The sequence below is a fragment of the Protopterus annectens genome, chromosome 3.part0 (assembly GCF_019279795.1).
Source record: "Protopterus annectens isolate FY-2018-M chromosome 3.part0, PAN1.0, whole genome shotgun sequence".
Lineage (NCBI taxonomy): Eukaryota > Metazoa > Chordata > Ceratodontiformes > Protopteridae > Protopterus > Protopterus annectens.
The window spans coordinates 1117409113-1117429433 of NC_056731.1; the positions used below are offsets into that span (position 1 = coordinate 1117409113).

Sequence of the window (20321 nt, forward strand, 5' to 3'; positions counted from 1 at the left end):
AACTGGGTAGGATCCAATGTCTGTAGGTCCCCAATATCTGTATTTATGAGGTCCGTGATGATCCTTTTCATAGCTTTGCAGACAAAGCTAGTCAGGCTTATGGGGCGATAGTTTCGAGGATCTGTTGAGGTACCACCTTCGTGGAGAGGGACCACTGTTGCTGTACGCTACTCTTTGGGTACATATCCTGTAGTAAGGCTGAGATTGAACAGTAGTTTTATGTTTAGGTTTAGCTCTTCTTGGAGTTCATGTAGGATGCAGCCCGGGACACTGTCTGGTCCCATTGATGCTGTGTTTTGTGCTTTGGAGAGGGCGGCTCTTACCTGAGCATCTGAGATGTCAGGGGGGCAGCACTCTGCTGGGATAGATATTTGCCCTTTTGGTGGGGGGGGGGGGGGTTGCACTGAACCTGTCAGCTAGGATGTTGGCAATGTCTGTGGGTCCGGTGTATTTTTTGTCATTTTGGACTAATTCTGAGCATATCTGGGAATTTCCACCCAGGTTCCTAACATAACTAAAGATAGCCTTGTGATTATCCTTAGTGTCCTGTGCAAATTTTCTCTCGAAGTTGGCCTTAGACGATTTTATGAGTGCCCGTAGTTTTTTGCTAATACTGATCAGAGATGCCTTCCCTTTTTGGGATTTTGGTCTATCATGTAGTAGCTTCCTCCTTCTATTGCATAGTTTGTTTATGGCTGGGGTCCTGCCTTTGGAGGATTGGGTCTTGGTTTTATTTGAGATTGCATGATCCATGCATTCCTGAAGGTGTTTATAGAATGCATGCATTGTACACCGACAACCCTCTGCTCTTATTTCACAGCACTCAGACTTGCGAGAGATACACTTATATATCCAAATTGGAAGCCATGCACTCGCCAGCCAAGACCGGAATAGCTGGACAAGGGAGAAGGTCAACGCTTGCACCACACCACATGGAAAACATCACCCTCCAGAACACACACCAGCACTGCCTTCACATAAAAATGCAAACCACACACCCACTTTTGAGGAGGCTTTCAATAAAAATCTACCCAAACAGCAGAGACCTCCAAGGCAGAAGCGCACTCGACCACCACTACACAGCACTAATCATGAGACACATAACTCTCCTAAACAGTGTGCCACTCAACCAAAGCCCCTAAGGCAAAACAGCATGCCCAAGACACTAGTCATAGGTGGCTTGATAGTGAGGCACACTGATGTCCCAATTACTAGGGTGAATAAGGAGAAAGTAAGAGTCTGCTGCCTGTCGGGTACTAGGATCCGCCACGCAACGCATGCACTCGGGTCCCTCAACAACAGGTACAAAATATGACTCTGTCGTTGTACATGTGGGTGTGAATGACTCAAGACGTACCTCCCTGGACTACATGAAAAGAGACATGGAGGAGCTCTCGGATTATGTAGCCCAGGCGGGCATGACCCTAGCCCTGAACAGCATCCTACCATCACCCAGGATGATACCACAGTGCAAGCAGAAAATGATTGATTTTAACAGTAGGCTAAGTTTCTGGTGTCACTCTAAGGGGATCCAGTATCTGTCTGCCTGGGATGACATGATTGACGGACCTCAATGCTTTGCCAGTGTTGGTCTGCATCTGGCACCCCTGGGCTTCCAGATACTGGCCAAGGCTCTTGCCACTCCTGTAATGCCTTTTTTAGGTGGTGTTCCAAAGACCAAATTACCACCGTAACAGCTACAAACAAATGCACTGCGAAAGTCATGCTGCTCAACACTAGAAGTGTAAATCTCAAAATGCACTCGCTCGAAGCACTCTTTAAAATGGAGAACATCGACATTTGTGCTGTAACAGAGACCTGGTTCAAGGCAGCAGAAAGCAACCCTACACGACTAGGCTATAACTCTTTCCACACCTTTCGGCCCCAGAACTTGGACCGAAGCTCCAAAGGTGGTGGTGTTTCCATATTCATAAAGGATGTGCACACCTCCAGACTGGTAGCCCAACATAACGCATTAGAGATACTTCAGGTGCAGCTAACTCTGGGTAAAGCAGCGATTCGGGTTATAGCCTGCTATAGGTCCCCAACCATGTTCCAAAACTCCCACTCCACATTCCTAAGCACGTGGAAAATATTAGGGTCCAACCTAACACTCTCATACTAGGCGACTTCAACTACCAATCCTTTAACTGGGAAAACTACTCATGTACCAATACACTTGCCCAACGTTTCCTGGAGTTCATTAATTCCAGTGCCCTGGACCAGCTCGTTCTTACCCCCACTAGAGGTAGCAATATCCTTGTCCTGGTCAATACTAACATGGTCGGCCATTGCTGTACACCAATAGTCAGCTCCTCCCTGGTTAGATCCAACCACAAACTAATCACCATGAAAAACTTCTCCAAAGCTAACTTTGGGCTCCTAAAAACAGAGGTGGCTAACTGCATGGCACCCATGCAAATGGAGAATAGTTGCATGATTGCCAGATCATACACCAATGCACTGTACGAACACGTACAGAAATGCATAGATCTCTCCATACCTAATAAAAACAAGACACTCTCCTCCAAAAAAAGAAACCAATCTGGTAGTCCCCTGCCATAAACAAACTCTACAACAGAAGAGGAAACTGATGCAGAAAAAGGTGACGTCCCAAGACTGGAAAAACTCCCTTATCAGCCTCAACAAAAAGTTGAGATCCCTCATCAAATCCTCTAAAGCTAGCTATGAAAATAGAATCGGAGCAGACAGTAAAGACAACCGCAAGGCCTTCTATAGTTATGCAAATAATTTCCACGGCAATACCCAGATTTGCTCTGAGCTACTGCACAATGGTGCCTCCTATAACAAGCCAACAGATATTGCCAATATACTGGCCGACAAATTCAGTGCCAACTTTACCCGTCCCCCCAAAGGACCAAAAACAATACCAGTGCCTCCTATACAGAGTCAACAGATATTGCCAATATACTGGCCGACAGATTCAGTACCAACCTTACCCCTCCCCCCTTAAAGAACCAATCACAGTGCCAGTAGATTGCCAGGCACCCAGTATTACTGCTGCACAGGTTAAAATAGCACTTTCCAAGGTGAAGAATACAGCTTGTATGGGACCTGACAATATCCCTGGCTGTGTTCTACATGAACTACAGAGTGAAATGTCATCTTATCTGTGTGCCCTGTTCAATCACAGACTCACCTCAGGCTTTGTCCCTAACGAATGGTGCACTGCTGCAGTCATCCCTCTTCACAAAGGAGGAACGACTACAGACCTTGGGAACTATTGCCCCATTAGCCTGACGAGCCTGATATACAAAGCTATGGAATGCATAATCATGGACCAAATAAACAAGGATATAAGGAATCTCCAAACTCTGGATCCCACACATTTTGTTTTTTGAAGGGTAGATCATGCCTGCTCAACTTCTTTGAGTCAAGTCACCAGAGCTGTGTATGAAGGCAAGGTGGTTGATACAGCCTACCTTGATCCGGCCAAGGCCTTTGATACCATTCCCCACTCAGGAATCATAGAAAAACTCACTAAGCTAGGCATCAACCCCTATATCCCTAGGTGGGTTGCAAACTGGCTCACAGAACCCACAGTGTGACAGTAGCTGACTTCAGGTTATACTGCCGAGTAGTCACAAGTGGAATCCCACAGGGTTCGGTCCTGGGTCATCTCCTGTTTGGTATCTACTTCTCTGAAGTCTAGGCCAATACAAAGAGGCTCTGGCTGACAAAATTTGCAGATGATTGCAAGTTGGGAGCTATTATTAACTACCCAAGTGATGCTGACATCACTGAAACCAATGACTGGTATCAAAACCATGGCCTTAAGCTCAATGCCAAAAAATATGTCGTTATCCCCTTTGAGAAAAACCTGGTTCTCATGAATTACCACATTGATGGTAGTCCACTGAACGCAGAAGGCGTTATGTAAGAGATCTGGGAACATAGGCTGTGACAGACCTATCTTTTGATCAGCACATTGCCACTGTTGTCAGAAAGTCCTTCTGTGTGGCACATCTCATTACTAAGGGTTTTGCATCCAAGAAGAAAGAGGTCATTGTCTCGCTCTACTCTTCCCTCATTAGGCCAGTTATCAAGTACAATGCCCCATTTGGCATGTACCTGATTAGACACCTGCAACAACTGGAGAGGCTGCAAAAGTACCTCACAGAGAGGATCCTAGGCCTTAAACACTTGTCCTATATGGACAGACTCAAAAAAAACCCAACTATTCTCTATCTCATATCACCTACTTAGAGGCGATCTCTGCTTGACTTACAAAGCCATGTCTGACCCAGCTCTGTTAGAAATGCTGCATCAAAAGAAATCCCAATCCTTTCATACCACACACTCCAGAGACCTGTCAACCTCATTATCACAATTAACAGAACATGGTGGAGGGACAGGTTCATAACCCAGAAGACTGCCCATGCTATGGGATAGACTTCCCATACATGTCAAGCAGAGCACCTCGCTGACCCTCTTCAAGAGAAATCTTAATGAGTGGATGGGAAGTAGAAAATTCACTCTGGGGATAACTCCAGTGGCTCTACTCTATAGTGGCACTGGGAACTAAGGTTGGGTGACACGATGCCAGAGTAATCCTATGGCTAGGCTTGTAAAGGCCGCAGGGCCATTAGCATAGTACACACCTATGAAACTAAGAACATAGAATAGAGTTGTACTGATTGCTCTGACATCTACAAGAAGAGTATGTGAGTTGCAAGTTGTTATGGTGAGTCAGTCCTATCTCATTTCCACAGAAGCAGCTTTCATTGAGAACTAAGTGGTATCCAAGTTTACTTTACGCTAGGCTATTTCTTCCCTGAACCTAAAATGAGACACAGAGGTTACTCCATACATTGTATGTCCACAGACAACTTGGGTATTATATTGACAGAACTAAATATTTCAGATCTTTGGATCAAGTGTTCATATCTTGTGAAAGTAAGAAGGGGCCGTGTATGTCCCAGCTCAAAAGCATAATTTCCTTACACCTATTTGTTCACCCAGTACCTCTGACAGAGTACACTGTATGGAATTTTTAAAATCTGCCAACTAATTACACACCTAAAACATATGTTCCCAGTTACCTCTTTCTTCCCCTTCATACCTCTTAACATCTGCCATCTATCTAAGGAAGAATATGGAATCTACTTGAGTTATAAAAAATACCCATACAGCCATTTCCAATCAAAAATCCTAAACCTTCTACATTTTGTTGTATACTTGGGAGACATACAGATGCACTCCCTGTGAAGGCTGCCAGCCTAGCCAGATAGAATTATCTGCAAAATTCTATCATTTGTAAATATGAATGTAAACTACAGACTTGTTGTCTTAAATGTAAAGAAATAGTGTTAAATGTAGAACTGGAAAAATGTGACAACAGTGCACTCTACTGACCAAAGGAAAGCATGAGGTGACCCTTTGATGTAGAAGGTGGTGCCGAAGGGTCTAGAAGATGAAGACATTCTTGCTGTTGTTTTAACCAAGAGTTAAATTGCTAGATTTAAACATGCAAATGTATTTTATTGCTCTGCTTCCTGACCAGCTGCAAGATAACAAAATGAGATATTAAGAATGTAAATGCAGTTTCTGTTAGCCTGGGAACCCAGGGAAGTGTGAAGAATGATGTAATGTTAATCAGCACTGCAATTTCAATTTAAACAGAGAGAACCAGAGATTATTGAGCATTTTTGTCTTGACCATCCAACTCATCAGCATTCTACTTGTTTTCTTATGTAAGTTTATCTTCGACTTGTGTTTTCTTTTAGAAATAGCTAGAAAGATTAGACTGTTTTTCTGTGATGTCAAAACTGTTCCTATTGAATTATTTTAAGTATTTCTCTGTGATCTCTGAACTCTTGACTAGCACTGTGTAGTAGAAAGTATTGTCTTGTGTTTTTATTATTATTAAATATTTTAAAACCTTTCAACTGTAGCTGTTTTGTGTAGAGATAAGTTAAGCTCTAAGAGTACATTACATGTGTATAAGGATCCTGTACCAAGTCACTCTAATAACCCTTGACTGTTTAGTTATACTACCAGTTGGATCAAGTGTTGTAATTGGCTACCCTTTTAAGGGCCTTTGAGTAGCTGATAAATATTAGTTGGGTGGTGGCAAGCAGTACTACCGTATAGTCTGAGTGATAGGGGCACAGCTGGAGAGCCTGTGCCAGCCTTTCCCAGGATTGTCTGTGTGGTTGTATAAACTTTTATTTCAAAGTGTGTGTGTGTCAGCTACTTGGGCAGGGACATGAAGCACTGGTTGGACAGAGAGGGTGCTGGATATTTTAGCTTGCCCAGCTGGCTGAGATCTGGACCCTAGACCCTATTGCTGTGCCAGTGGGGAGTCTTATTAGGGACCTGGAGAGCAATGGAGCGGCCAGCCCTGGACTTACTCTGATCTCTGTGTGCTATTAAGGGAAATTGCACTTTACTGTGTGTATTTGTTATCCTTTCTTCTTTGAGATGCCCTCTTTGGTGTTAGTGGTGAGGACTGAGGCTCCTTGATTGCTGGGCCAGGGCACGGGCATCACACTCCCATTGTTCCCTTGTAAACTGCTTAACTAGTTTTTCTTTCCAGTCTTTTCTGACCTCCTCTGATTGAGCCGTATAGTTATGGTGCAATATTTTATATGCCCTAATTTTGACAGCAGCTACTGTTCGAGATTCAAGTAAAAAACTCTACGTTAGCAGTTCTGTCACTTAGGATTCCCCATAATCCCTTTTCACCATAACCCCTTCTGTTTGCCTTTACTCAGATGTCTTCTTGGCCTCATCTCATTCTGTTACTTTTTGCTATTCAGTTATTTGCACTCTATACCTTTGTTCCTTTGACACTTTTCTCCAATAAATTCCACCCCCCCCCGTTGCCTCTTCTCTGCACCCTCACTTGTAGTCATCCCTGTTGGCAAAATCCTCTTTCACTGGTCTTGTGTTGGCTAAGTTCTTAGAATGTTTTCTGCTACTTTAAGAATGTAATATTCTGCACGGCTGTTATAAGGATCTGCATACAAAATCCCACACTCTTCTTATTTCTTGAATTCCCCCAATCCATCATCCCTTTTTACTTTTAACTGTAACTTTCTGCTTCTCTTATGTATATGAGCCTTAATTGTGTAGTTCTAAAATATCCTTTCAAGTTGGGTAATATTAAACCACCTTGCTCTTTTGAAAGGATCAACTTATCCCATTTAACCTTTGCCCTTTTTTCCCCTCCCAGATAAATTCCTTTAACTCCTTATTAATTTATTAATTGTTGTCCACAACATCTCCAATGGTTGATAAAAACATGCCTAACCTGTGTATAAAACTAAAGGGCCTAAAAACATTTTCATTGCTTGTATCTTACTGTTCATATCCATAAACCAAGAAGCTTCCAGTTTCCCAGTTTTTGTATTATCTTTTGTTTAGTCTCTTCCCACATATTAACTTTTGTAACAGAAGCCTTTTTAATCCATACTCCTAAATACTTCATCTTGTTGTGTCCCATGTAAATTTAGGTATTGCTGAACCAATTCTTGTGTGGGTATATAATATACGTCCATAGCCCTTGTTTTATCTTCATTAATTTTATATCCCCAGAAGATTTAAAACTGTCTCAAAATGTCCCAGAACCCTGAATGTACTACTTCGGGTTTTATCAGGTAAAAAATATCTACTAATAAAGCCAACTTTTCTTGATTATCATGCCAGTTTATATCATTGAATTTCTGAGTCCCTTATTTTCTTTGGCAGTGGCTCTAAATATAACGCAGATAACAAAGGGGAAGGAGGATGCCTCTGCCTAGTTCCTCTTTTCAGGCACAACTTACTAGAGAGGAACTCTCCCACTATAATTCTTGTCTCAGGTCTTTCGTAAAACCTCCTGATTAACCTTATTATTGTATCAAGTAATACAAATGCTTCCATTGCCCTTCTCATAAAGTCCCAGCTTAGTCTGTGAAATGCTTTCTCTGCATTCAGACCCACCAACAGCAGCAGTGTTTTCTTACATTCTGCCTTCCTCTGGTTCATTATTGTTGTCAAATGTTTGTCTCCCCACCAAAAAAAAAAAAAAAGATAGTAATCATTGATCCATATCTTTCAATTTTGGCAACCTTTGCTGTTCTTTTAGCTGATGTAAACATAAACGCTTTCATTTCAATTTAAAACCATGATTGTGTCTATATGAAGGTGAGTCTAGTGGGTCTTTGCCATGTTTAGATACAACAGCCACCACTGCTTTCTTCTAAGATGTTGGTGCTTCCTCTCCTTTTAAAATACTGTTATGCTAAACCTTCCAGATCTTTATCACTTCCTTCCTTCCAAACATCCACCAGAATACCATCTGTTTCTGGAGACTTTCTTGCAGATTGATTATACATCAGTGTTTTATCTCCTCTGCTCCTATCCAGACTTAATTGTTGAGCCTCATCTACCTCTCACCTTAACATATTTAAATCTGCAAAGAACAAACACCAAATTCTACTGGACTAATACCTGGCCCAGATACAAAAAATGTCCAGAGATAAACAACAGTTCCAGGTAAAGCAAATGATAGCTTTTCCAGTTCACAGAAGTTCAAACAATTTTATTTAGACTAAAAACACGTAAGCGCTTTCACAGTGATTCCACTGCTTCATCAGATGTTCAACAAAACCCTTACAAGCACAAGTTAAAATAGGGAAATTAAGATTTAATTAATTACCTAATTAAATTAAAAATCTTCTATACTTTTGTTTTATAAGTATAGAATATTTTTGAGTTTAATTAACAACTAGATCTTAATTTCCCTATTTTAACTTGTGCTAGTAAGTGTTTCGTTGAACATCTGATGAAGCAGTAAAATCACTGTGAAAGCGCTTACATGTTTTTAGTCTAAATAAAATAGTTTCAACTTCTGTGAACTGGGAACTGTCACTTTTTTTACCTGGAACTGTTGTTTATCTATGGATATTTGAGTTTTCCTTAATTATTTCATTCATGCTGCTGATTTCTACTTTTCTCTGTTTTATACAAATTTTCATACCATTTCTGAAATGTCTCGTATCTTTACAGGATCTCTGATTATTTTTCTTTCTGCAGGCTCTGTTAAGTTTAGCAACAACTCTTTCCTCGTTCTGTTGCTTAAGTCATTGTGCTAACAGTTTTTGAGGTGTGGAATTATTTAAAAATCATTGCTTAACAGCAGTCTTTCTAAACTCGTGTATATTATTCATATACTCATGTGTTTTCTCTCTAACACTCAGCAGTTGTGCCTCTTTTTTTTGAAGATTCCTTTTATTCTACAATACTTTGACCTAGACTTGCAGTAAAATTACCTCTCTTCTGGCTGTAGTTGTCTTAGCCAATCAGAGCATCACTTTACTGCATCTTATTTGCATGCTGCTGGCCAGTTTCACCATTTCTTTCATAACTTCCTGTTGCTTACATGCAGAAACACAGACCTGATATGTTTTGGTCTTTAGGTCTGCTAGTCAGCATATAGTCATTACGAATAGAGGAACCTTAGTTTTGAAGAACGGTTATTGGGTGAATGAACTTATCTCGCCGGCGCGCTGAGGACTTTGCAAAACTTGAAGCCACCAGGTATAAAGAAGAATGAAGAACTCGGGACTCTGGTTTCATTATTGCTGAATTGCCTATTAGCAGAAACTCAAGGGAATGTGGACCATTTTTCTGCTTATGGAAGTGAGCTGTAGCACTCCAAGTTGCTGGAGTATTTGTGCACATTAGGTCTGAGTTTTGCCACCATTCTTTTGGACTCGAGTTTTGGATTTTTATTTTAATTCTTTCTTCTGTGCTAACCTTCTGGTGACTGGTAAGTTAATGTTTTCTGACAAATGGCTAAGGACCAAAGTCTTTAACCCTTGAGTTAAATGTATTTCTGTAAGATGTGCAGGTCTTTAACACATATCCTGCTATTCTAGTATTTTTCTAAGTTTCATTGCAAAGTTAACCAGTAATGACAGACATTTGAGTTTTAGACCTCGATTTTCTTCATGAAATGCATGTTAATACATATCCTGTTGTTATAACATTATTTTAAGTTTATAGAAGGAATATTTAAAATCTGCCCCAAATATTTTGACCCCCCCATTATTTAATGCTTTATCCAAATTTCTTGTGCTAACAGGTTGAAAGGTATTTGCCTCATATTTTTGGGTTGTTCCTCATAAAAGGTGCCATATTCTGGCAAATCCCTGTCTGAAATTACTAAATAATGACAGACATTTGAGTTTCAGGCTTTGGTATTTTACATAAAATATATTCTAACATGTATACTGTTATTCTAGTATTTTTCTAAGTTTATAGGAGCAATATTTAAAATCTGCCCTTGATATTTGGGCTTTTCTCCCCCTTCATTATTTTATGTTTGTGCAGACTTCTTGTGCTAACAGGTTGAGAGGTATAATCCATGACTTTTGCCTCTTGTTTGGATTGTTCTCAGAAAATGTGTTGACACCTGGCAAGTCACAGACTGAAGCCATTAAATAATGACAGACATTTCAGTTTCAGACTGTGGGGTCGTTCAAAAATATATTCCTACAGATAATCCTGTTATTATAGCAAGTTTATAGGAGTAGTATTGAAAATCTCTCTCTAATGTTTGTGCCTTTGTCCACCCTGTTATTTCATGCTTTGTACAAAGTTCTTGTGCTAACATGTTAAGAGATGTCTTATTGTATCTACTGCTTCCATGTTATCTGTGGTTTGAAAAAATGTTTTAGCAATTGTCTTAAAACCAGCTTTCTTAAGTATGAGGGTGGGAGTGTATTACTTTTATTTTTATTTATTTGTGAAAACATACGGCTGTCTGAAAATATGAATAATCCCATATTGAGTCTGTGTATGTATAGAACTCCTTTATAACTTATCTAAAATAATGTTCTGTCTTTATGTAGCTGAACATGTTTGGGGCTGTCCATTAATCTGGTAATTTGCATATGCATATATTATGTTGATTAGATGTCCCTAATTTTAAGATCCTTTGTCCCTGATTTTCTAACCTGGAGGTTGAGAGGTATGCTCTAAAATAGGGGAAAAATAAAAAGAGATCTGGTTAAGAAGTAATAGGAATTATTTAAACACCATTTTCACTTTATTCCATTCACTATGTGTAACTTCTGAAGAATTTTTTTTCTCATACCTTGTAACTGTTAACTAATTTCCATTACCCATTCCTTAAATTCCTGTTTTTTTAACAGGTTGGTGGGAAATTGCCAGTGTCTCATTTTTTTACTTCATTACCCTGCATTTTTATCTTAGTTTTTTTGGTGCAGGATCTGAAGTAGTTGTTGGATGTGTGTTGAAGCTTTCAATTAAATGCATTGGTTCCAGTGAAAAATAATTTATGTCTAATCTAGCCTAGTTATTGTAGCTTTGGGAGTACTATGCAAATTCTCTCCGAGTTCCTAATATTGAATTCTTGTCTAACATAAAATGTCCATTTGTGCTCTTTCTTGACTTCCAGTTTTTTGGAACTTGCTCTGTTTTCCCTCTAGTACATCCTAATTGTTCCAAATCAAGTTCCAGTACCCACCTATAAATAATATTTGCTGCAGATAGTGGATTATTTCTCCCCAAAATTTCTTAAACTCCGTAATAGCATTTTTGGTGAAATATAAGTACTTACCAGCATAGTCTTCCTTCCTTGCCAGTAGCCCTGTACTACCACAAGTCTACCATTATTATCTTTTTTTCCTACTTCTGTCACTATTGGAGCTCCACTGTCAATTACTATAATTATTATTCTTTTCCTTTGTCCCTGATATTTTTATCATTTCTTTCCAAATGTGTTTTCTGCAGTATTGCTATTTGCACTCAGCATTTTTTAATGTAATTCAGTACTCCTCCCTTTTCCCACACCAGCAAGGCCGTTTACATTCCAAACTAATATGAATAGTGTAGCCATTATGGTAAGAACGTATTGTTCCCACCTATTTTAAGTGACAGCTGTTTTGAATGCATATTTCTAACTTTGTATTACTCGCACACACTAATGTTGGGCAGGCTGATCTTTTATACATTTTTATTTTGTTATATCCTTTCAAGACATTTTATTTAAATGAAAACACTCAAAAAACTAATTAAATTTTAGAACACTCATGTTACTTGCTTACTTAGAACAAACACAAAACTATATACATCTTCAAAAAATGAAGTTTAACCCTCCATATAAGATCAACTCCCCCAAACTGACAGCTGTACCCACAGGGATTACCTAACCTAAAATAAAGGTTACTTTTCTGATCTCTATTCCCTTCCCTGATTTGAAAAACTGTTTTCATACTTTCAGAAAACTTTAACTTTTATCCGTAAGAAAAAGCGCAGTTACTATTTTAAATAAAAACTAAACTATAGACTGCTATATTAAATGTTTTAAGGCTGCTAGGAAAGCTGCTGTCTCTTATTCTCTTCCAATAGTTTCAAACTATTTTTACTGAACCAGTTGACACCTTTAAGCTTTGCATTTGCCTCAGCAAGTAATGCTCAAAAGTCTGAGCATTAATTTTGTACCTGCAAACAAGTCATCTCCTTGGAACATAGTCAGTGATGAAGAAAAAACAAAGATAACACTGCAGATATATGAAGAAATCCATGTTATTTTCACTCAAAACAGAACAGAATGCACAACTGCATTCAGATGCAGTCTTTGTGATTCCCACTGAACATTTAATAAAGGAAAAAAAAAGTTTGTCCTATCATATATGCTAAAAACATGGTATTTCTCATGACATTCATCTTTTTGTCCTATTTATCAAGCCTTCTTGTTTACATAAAATGCTTGTTTTTCTATTTAAGCCATTGGCATTATTCCAGACATTCACTTATGCAAAAATAATAGAAAACATCTCAACTCTACATGTAATGTACATCAGTGCACTTTTACACTCGACCCGCCCACCCACCCCAGCAGCCCAAAATTACAGCATATTAGCATAAATTTGATTTGTCCAAATGTTCTTCTCTTTTTATGTTGTAAAATTTGTATTTCTATAAAAAAGGTATGTGTTTACTGTAATATATTTATCATGTGCAAGATTCACTGAAAAGACTCCCCCCCCCCCCCCATTTAAAATGACCTTGGCTACATACTACACAAAACTGCTTTACTATATAATATGCAGTTTATGTCATGAAATGCTTCATACAAGTGCTATTAAAACAAAAATTGTTTAATTTACAGTTAATTCCCCCTTTTAGTGTCCTTCTAACCATTATTCACATAAAGTGGGGGTATATACTTTACATTCCACCCACAAGTTTGACAAAGTCAACAAAAGTCTAATCATTCTCAGCTTCCTTTTTCTTGCAAAGACATATTCACAAATGTCACTGATGCTTTATAATTTCATATCTATTCACTAATTTCAGTGTTGCTGTTCATCTCCTCTCTCAGCACTAGACTCTGGTTCCTCTAGTCAGACCTTGTGCTTTTTTTCTCTCTCTCAAACATTTTCCTTTGGAACATTGGAAAAGGTTTCACTGGCAAAGTCGCTCTATGAACTTATTGTCAGCAGAATGAGAAGCAGAGTCCCTTTCTGTTTGATGGTTCACTTTTTGTTGGATAAACTTTGGTAATTTCCTAGTCAGTCTGTTCATTATCAGAAATTTCTTTGATCCCTCAGGAAAATATTCTGAAGGCAGCTAAATACACCAGCTTGAATGTCGCACCAGCCTCTCAACATTCCTAGAGTGCTGGCATAAATTTGGCATAAATCTGTTTCTCTTCTGCCTGCTGTACATCAAGTAATCATTTTTCCACAAACACTATGCTACCTCCAGTTTTTAATACTCTCCGTTCTGCTGATGTTTTTTCAGGAAAAAACTCTTTCTGCTGCTATGAGGTCATCTTTACTAATATAGGTCTTGTCTGCCTTCCAATGGCCAGGTTTGGAGCATACACTCTGTGCCCTTTCAATTAAGAAATTGTACTGTGGAATACCAGTCCAGTTGCTTATTTGTGTGTTCATAAAATTAATACAGTGTGTTCTTTCTGGTTTCTCTGGTACAGCAGAAAATCTAAGGTTTTCTCTGCCTGCTTTGTCTTTTACCCTACCATTTTTTGAAACAGCTGTTGAGAAGTCTCATACTCAGCCAGCCTTTTTTTTCATTTCAGCATCTGATTATTGCACTCTTTATTGGTTCATCTGAATAGCTAGTTAAATTTTCTTCTATTTTCCTGCATTTTGTTAGAGCCAATATGCTCCTTCAGTGTTTCATTTATTTTAATCAGCTATGAGTACATTTGATTTATTTTTTCTTGTAAATTACTGGAACCCATCTTTTTTACCAAAGGTGAAGCTTGACCTGTGCTTTGCTGAACAGCTGCAGGGGGCTCTTCCCAGTCAGCGTTTTCTCTTCACCTTTTGTAGTTGATTTTTTTCAGGTTGTCTACATTTTTTTCTTTGCTAGCATTCAGGTGGTGTATTTATTTGCCAATAACTGAATTTTACTTAAGCTATCAGAATTAGTAGCTCTTACTTTGGTTCATAGGTGTGTACTAGGCTGATGGCCCTGGGGGCTTTACAAGCCTAGCCATAGGATTACCCTGGCATCGTGCCACCCGACCTTAGTTTCCCCAGGGTGAATTTTCTATTTCCCATCCATTCATCAAGATTTTCTTGAAGAGGGTCGGTGAGGTGCTCTGCTTGACATGTATGGGAAGTCTATTCCGTAGCATGAGCAGTCTCTGGGTTATGAACTTGTCCCTCTGTTCTGTTGAGTGTGGTAATGAAGTTGAGGTCTCTGCAGCATGTGGTGCAGAGGGATTGGGATTTCTTTAGATGTAGCATTTCTAACAGAGCTGGGTCAGACATGGCTTTGTAAGTCAAGCAGAGAGCACCTCTAAGTAGGCAATATGAGACCAAGAATAGTTGAAGTTTTAGAGAATAGTTGGAGTTTTTGGAGTCTGTCCATATAGGAGAAGTGTTTAAGACCTAGAATTCTCTTTGTGAGGTACTTTTTTGGCCTCTCCAGTTGTTGCAGGTGTCTAGTGAGGTACATGTCAAATGGGGCATTGTACTCTATCATTGGACTAATGAGGGAAGAGTAGAAGGAGACAATGACCTCTTTCTTCCTGGATGCAAAACCCTTTGTAATGAGATGTGCCACATAGAAGGACTTTCTGACCACAGTGGCAATGTGGTGATCAAAAGAGAGGTTGCTGTCAACCTGTGTTCTCAAATCTCTTATAACGCCTTCTGTGTTCAGTGGACTACTATCAATGTAGTAATTCATGGGAACTGGGTTTTTTCCAAAGGGGATGACGACACATTTTTTTGGCATTGAGCTTAAGGCCATGATTTTGACACCAGTCGTTGGTCTCAGTGAGGCCATTCTGTAGGATGTCAACATCACTTGGTTAGTTCATAATAGCTCCCAGCTTGCAATCGTCTGTGAACTTTGTCAGCCAGAGTCCCTTCGTGTTGGCCTGGACTTCAAAGAAGTAGATACCAAACAGGAGAGGACCCAGGACCAAACCCTGTGGGACTCCACTTGTGACTAGTTGGCAGTTTGACTTGGAGTCAGCTACTTTCACAGTATGGGTTCTATCTGTGAGCCAGTTTACAATCCACTTAGTGATGTAGGGGTTGATGCCTACTTGAGTGAGTTTATTTTTGCCACCAGGAGAGCTGAAGTTAAGCTGTATATCAATGTACAGCCATCTTGGAAGTCCCACTTTTGTTTTTCCTTTGATGCTGCTGATGGACTATCTGTTGAAGGTAGCACTGCCATGGTGTCTTTCACCTGTTTCTCTCCTTGTCTCTCTCGCCAACATAAGCACACACAAGCAGAAGCATACTCAAACCAGAAACGCAGGCATATACACACACTTAATTTTCTTTCTTGTTTTTTTATTACTAGACCTTTTATTTTAATTTTTATGCTCTCTAAACTGCAAAGTTCTGTTTGGCAAGTGTAAAAAAAAAATGGTAGCCATTTGGTTTCTTTGCTGTCTGAACTTCACAACATTTATATTTGCTGTCGTGAAGTGATGGACTTGTTTTTCAGTGGGCATTACCTGTATATTAAGGGTCTATATTAGAACATTGAAGTTTCAAAACTTCAAATGTTCTCATATCGACCCCTATTCAGCGAAAGCTGAAAACATCAAACATACAGAACAGCAGATTTTTTCCTAGGGAAAAATTTTGCTGTTCCAAAACACATACACACAACACAAGCACACCAAGCAAACAGAAATCCACACACATACACCTAAAATCTTACACCTAACCCTGCACTAAACTATACATACACCACTAACTATCCACTTACCTTAACCCAAACCCTAAGGTCCGTCACTATCGCACACTCACCTTACCCGTGCCCTAACTCACCTACCCTGCCCTAACCCTCACGTCCACACAATCGTGCACTTACCTGACCCACTCCCTAACCCTAACTCACCTAACCCGCCCTAACCCTCACGTCCACACAGTCGCACACATACCTATCCCGTACTCTAACCCACGCTCATTCGCACACTTACCTGAACCCAACCCGTAACTTTCCACCACAGCAATGAAAATACAGAAGCAACAGAAATGGATAACCAAATTCTTTCCTTAGGAAAAAATTTGGTTTTCTGTAGCTTCGATATTTTCAGCTTTCACTGAATACGGGTTGTTATTAGAACATTCGAAGTTTTGAAACTTCGATGTTCTAATATAGACCCTGTATTAACATACTAATCAGGTTGGCGATGTACACGTTGCCCATTCTCTAATGGCATGTAATGCTCTCCTGGAATGCTTCCTGATCTGTGATTAAGTCAGTATAATCATGTAAGATATAATTTCTGTTGCACTTCATATTATCTTTACTGTCTCTGTCAGATTTCAGTGTGCATGTTATCTTTGTTTTTTATACTGTAAACTTGTTTTACCATTCTAAGCTTCTCACAAGCCAGGTAACCTAAAATTCTAAGAGAATTTACTTTTCTAATACATTATACAATATTTGAAAAAAGATGCTTGAATTTGTTAGCTTTACACTTGTGTTCCAAACAGTTAGCTAGTATCATGTGTGGCCAGAATAGATTAGCAATGTATATGTAGTGCTTTCTTTGGATCCTTTAAGCTGTAGCGGTTTAAAATAATTTTTTGACACAATATTACACTGTGCATCTGTGTCTAATTAATATAAATTCTGTATTATGACCTTTCATTATCATTATTTCTTCCAACAAGTCTGACTTTCACTTCTGTTTCACTGTCTCTGCTGCATTTTTAAACAACGCTGCATCAATTCTTTTCACTTCTACAGTACGAACAATTGATTTTTTTCCTTGTTTCTGTTTAGTACCATGCAGCTTTTGTACAAGAGATTGCTTTTGTTGTTTTACATTTAGAGGCATGTTTCTGTTTAAAGCCACACCTGTAAGTTTTAACTAAAGTGATGCATTCACTCTGGTTTCCATCTTCCATCGTCATGTGTCTCTCCTTTTTCATTGCAATTACTTGTAGAACATATCTTTGTTCTATTTATTATTGATGCATGTTTTATCTAACTTGGATTTTATTTTATGCATACCTCTTTTCTCATTTAATTGTTATATTGCTCTTTATTTTCAAACTACTACCACTTTTGTTAAGTTTGGCCAGTTTCTATTGAAAAGGCTGCATGACATTTCCTCATTTTGTATACCACAAATTATTCGGTTTCTTATTAGGGAGCTCTGTACAGCCATTCAAATTCACTTTCATTGGCTCTGTTTTTTCTAACTCTGTAACGGATATCTGTACTGTGTATACTGTTACCTTGTGCTTTTTCTTATAGATGCCAAATTCTTACTGGCTTTATAATAATTATGAAATGTTTTTCAGTGCTGCTGATTTTTTCCCCTCCCCTTCAAGAAAAGTAAACACTAAATAACTTTACGATTTTCTCAAGCACATACAAAAATGTAACATATTGAATCTTATCAGACTTCTCAGTTATTCCATTTGAAGTAGGAAATAAACCACCTTTTGTAGAGTCAAAGCTTCCAGTTTTATTCCATATTTCATTCTAGTTGAAAGAATTCCAAGATAATGCTTTGAAACATATTTCCACTGAGAATTAACTTTGTGTATTGAAAATGCAGACTCTTGAAAACAAGTGTTTCTTCAGTTCTGTGGCTGTATTTTTTTAATTCTGGCAAATATTTGCCAGTTGATTTATACAACTTTAGTAAGTTTAACAGTTATTTCAGAGATATTAGATGTGGTCTGAACTTCACAATGTCTGTATTCCATAAGATAACTTTCTACATGAAATGTGCACCCTTGACATGCAAATGAATATAGCTAGTTCAGTAGTCTTAATGTTGTATACTGATATATGGAACAGTAAATTAGCACCATCACCTTTGTATCCCTTGGATTCTATACCCCAGCATTATTTACACAGTAACGTTTGGTTTGCCCTTATTGTGACCTTGTCTTTATGTTCTCAGTATTTCATGCCTTCCATAACAATAAACCCAAGTCTTTGTCCTGTCTTGAATTTTTGAAGTGACCTTCCCCAGTTCATGTTAAACCTTTTGGTTATTTTTCATGCACGCATGCACATCATCTTGCATTTGGAAGGACTGAAGTGGAGCGGCCCCCCTTTTAGACTATTCTTTCAGCTTCTGTGTACCCCTATCAGATAATCCCCAATCAATGGTGTCATCTACAGAGGGCTGATCTGGTTTTCTGTTATCTGTAATCTTATCTGATATTCAAAATCGTTTGTTTTGTTGATCATGTACACTACTACTTTTGTAGATGGTGCAGCCCTTTGAGTCTCCATTTGTTCTCAGTTTGTTTCTCTCTCTCTCTCTCTGTTTAGAAAAGACTGCAAGAACTTTTAAGTTTTGTGTCGCTGTCTCATTAAGACACTCTTGAGCAGGTGTAAGGTCGCTTGCAGTTTTCCCTACTGCTGTCACCCCTTCTTGACTCAGCATGCCTTCGCACGTTGTTTTCTCTGCATCCTCCTTGTTTAGTGAGTTGCTGTTGTAGTTCTTTGCATAGTGCTATGATTATTTATTTATTTTTATTTTATTTTAGGTAGAAGCAAGTCAAATATGGGCTGGACACCTCTGCATCTTGCTTGCTATTTTGGACACAAAGAAGTAGTAGAAGAACTCTTAAAGGTAAAGAACACTGTTATTCCTGTGGCAGATAGTAGCTTTAGTAACTCGTATAGCTGGACAGTTATCTAACCATTTTTTTTGTTATTACTAGGGTGGTGCCGAATTAAATGTTGTAAATGATATGGGAGACACCCCACTACATCGTGCAGCATTTACTGATCGAAAGGTAAGTTGCACTCTTAAACTGCTTCTAGGAACAGTAAAAAATGTACCTCATTTTCTTATTCAGCTTGAATCAAAATGAATAATTTTTGTCTATTATTAAAACAGTCTTAAAGACATTTCTTTCAGGTGAGGAAGATGTTTTGGCAGTGGTCAGCTGTTTACAAATGCAGAGTTGGCCAAAACTTGAATTGGTCAAGGTATAGGGAAGTTCCACATTCCCTGACAGGGACATATCAAGTTCCATACATTTCAAACCTAAGCAGAATTCGACCAAGATACCATTGCCTAAATTTCATACTATGACTCATGATTAAGTAGACAGATTGTTTAAAAAAAAAAATTATTCTGTCCTAGACTCTAGTCATGTTGCATGTTCATTATTCCTACTGTTGCTGTAGCCTTTTGGCTGTATGGGTTTGTGTCTTACCCTAGACACAACTGACTTTTTTCTAAAAACTCTGGCTCCTTCCTACACTTCCTCCTCATGAATGTCCAGTTAGCAATCAAGAATGGAAGAATTTTCAGTTGGGGTAGAAAATCATTATTGCTTTCTTTCTGCCCTGCAAAGAAGCTACTCAGGGACTTCATAAGAGCAGTAGGTGGCACTTCAGCTTCTAGTATGGCTCCTTTGGAGGAATCCTTCCACACAGAATTTTAAATTATTTACTGTGTGTGTGTGTGTCTGTGTGTGTGTGTGTATATGTTTATATATATATATATATATATATATCACACCAAAGTTTTTAGAGTCAGAGGTTCCTATATATATATATATATATATATATATATATATATATATATATATATGTGTGTGTGTGTGGGTTTATTTTGGGAGGAAATGTACTGCTATATAAACTTTTGAAAATATTAGCAAAAGCTTTGTGTGGGAACACGTTTTGAGCAGAGAACTCTGAGTGAAGTAGTGCTTGTACTTGCTGTGACAACTTACCTACCATTAATTTCTGTCAAAGTAATTTTATTAGTATGCATTACAGTACTGTGGGGTCTTTGTGTGTGTGTAAGAAAGTGTGCTATTTGTGCAAACTGTTTGAAAAAAATACCTTCCAACTGA

The 20321-nt window shown here is 38.7% G+C and overlaps 1 protein-coding gene across 1 annotated transcript in view; it reads left to right on the forward strand.

The window, feature by feature from the left end:
- OSBPL1A (oxysterol binding protein like 1A) overlaps nucleotides 1–20321 on the forward strand; it is a gene marked incomplete in the record, with an annotated part of 2690541 nt that overhangs the window by 249601 nt on the left and 2420619 nt on the right. Inside the window, 2 exon segments of the mRNA XM_044065352.1 lie at nucleotides 18999–19084; nucleotides 19176–19250. Coding sequence (XP_043921287.1) covers nucleotides 18999–19084; nucleotides 19176–19250 — 161 coding nt within the window.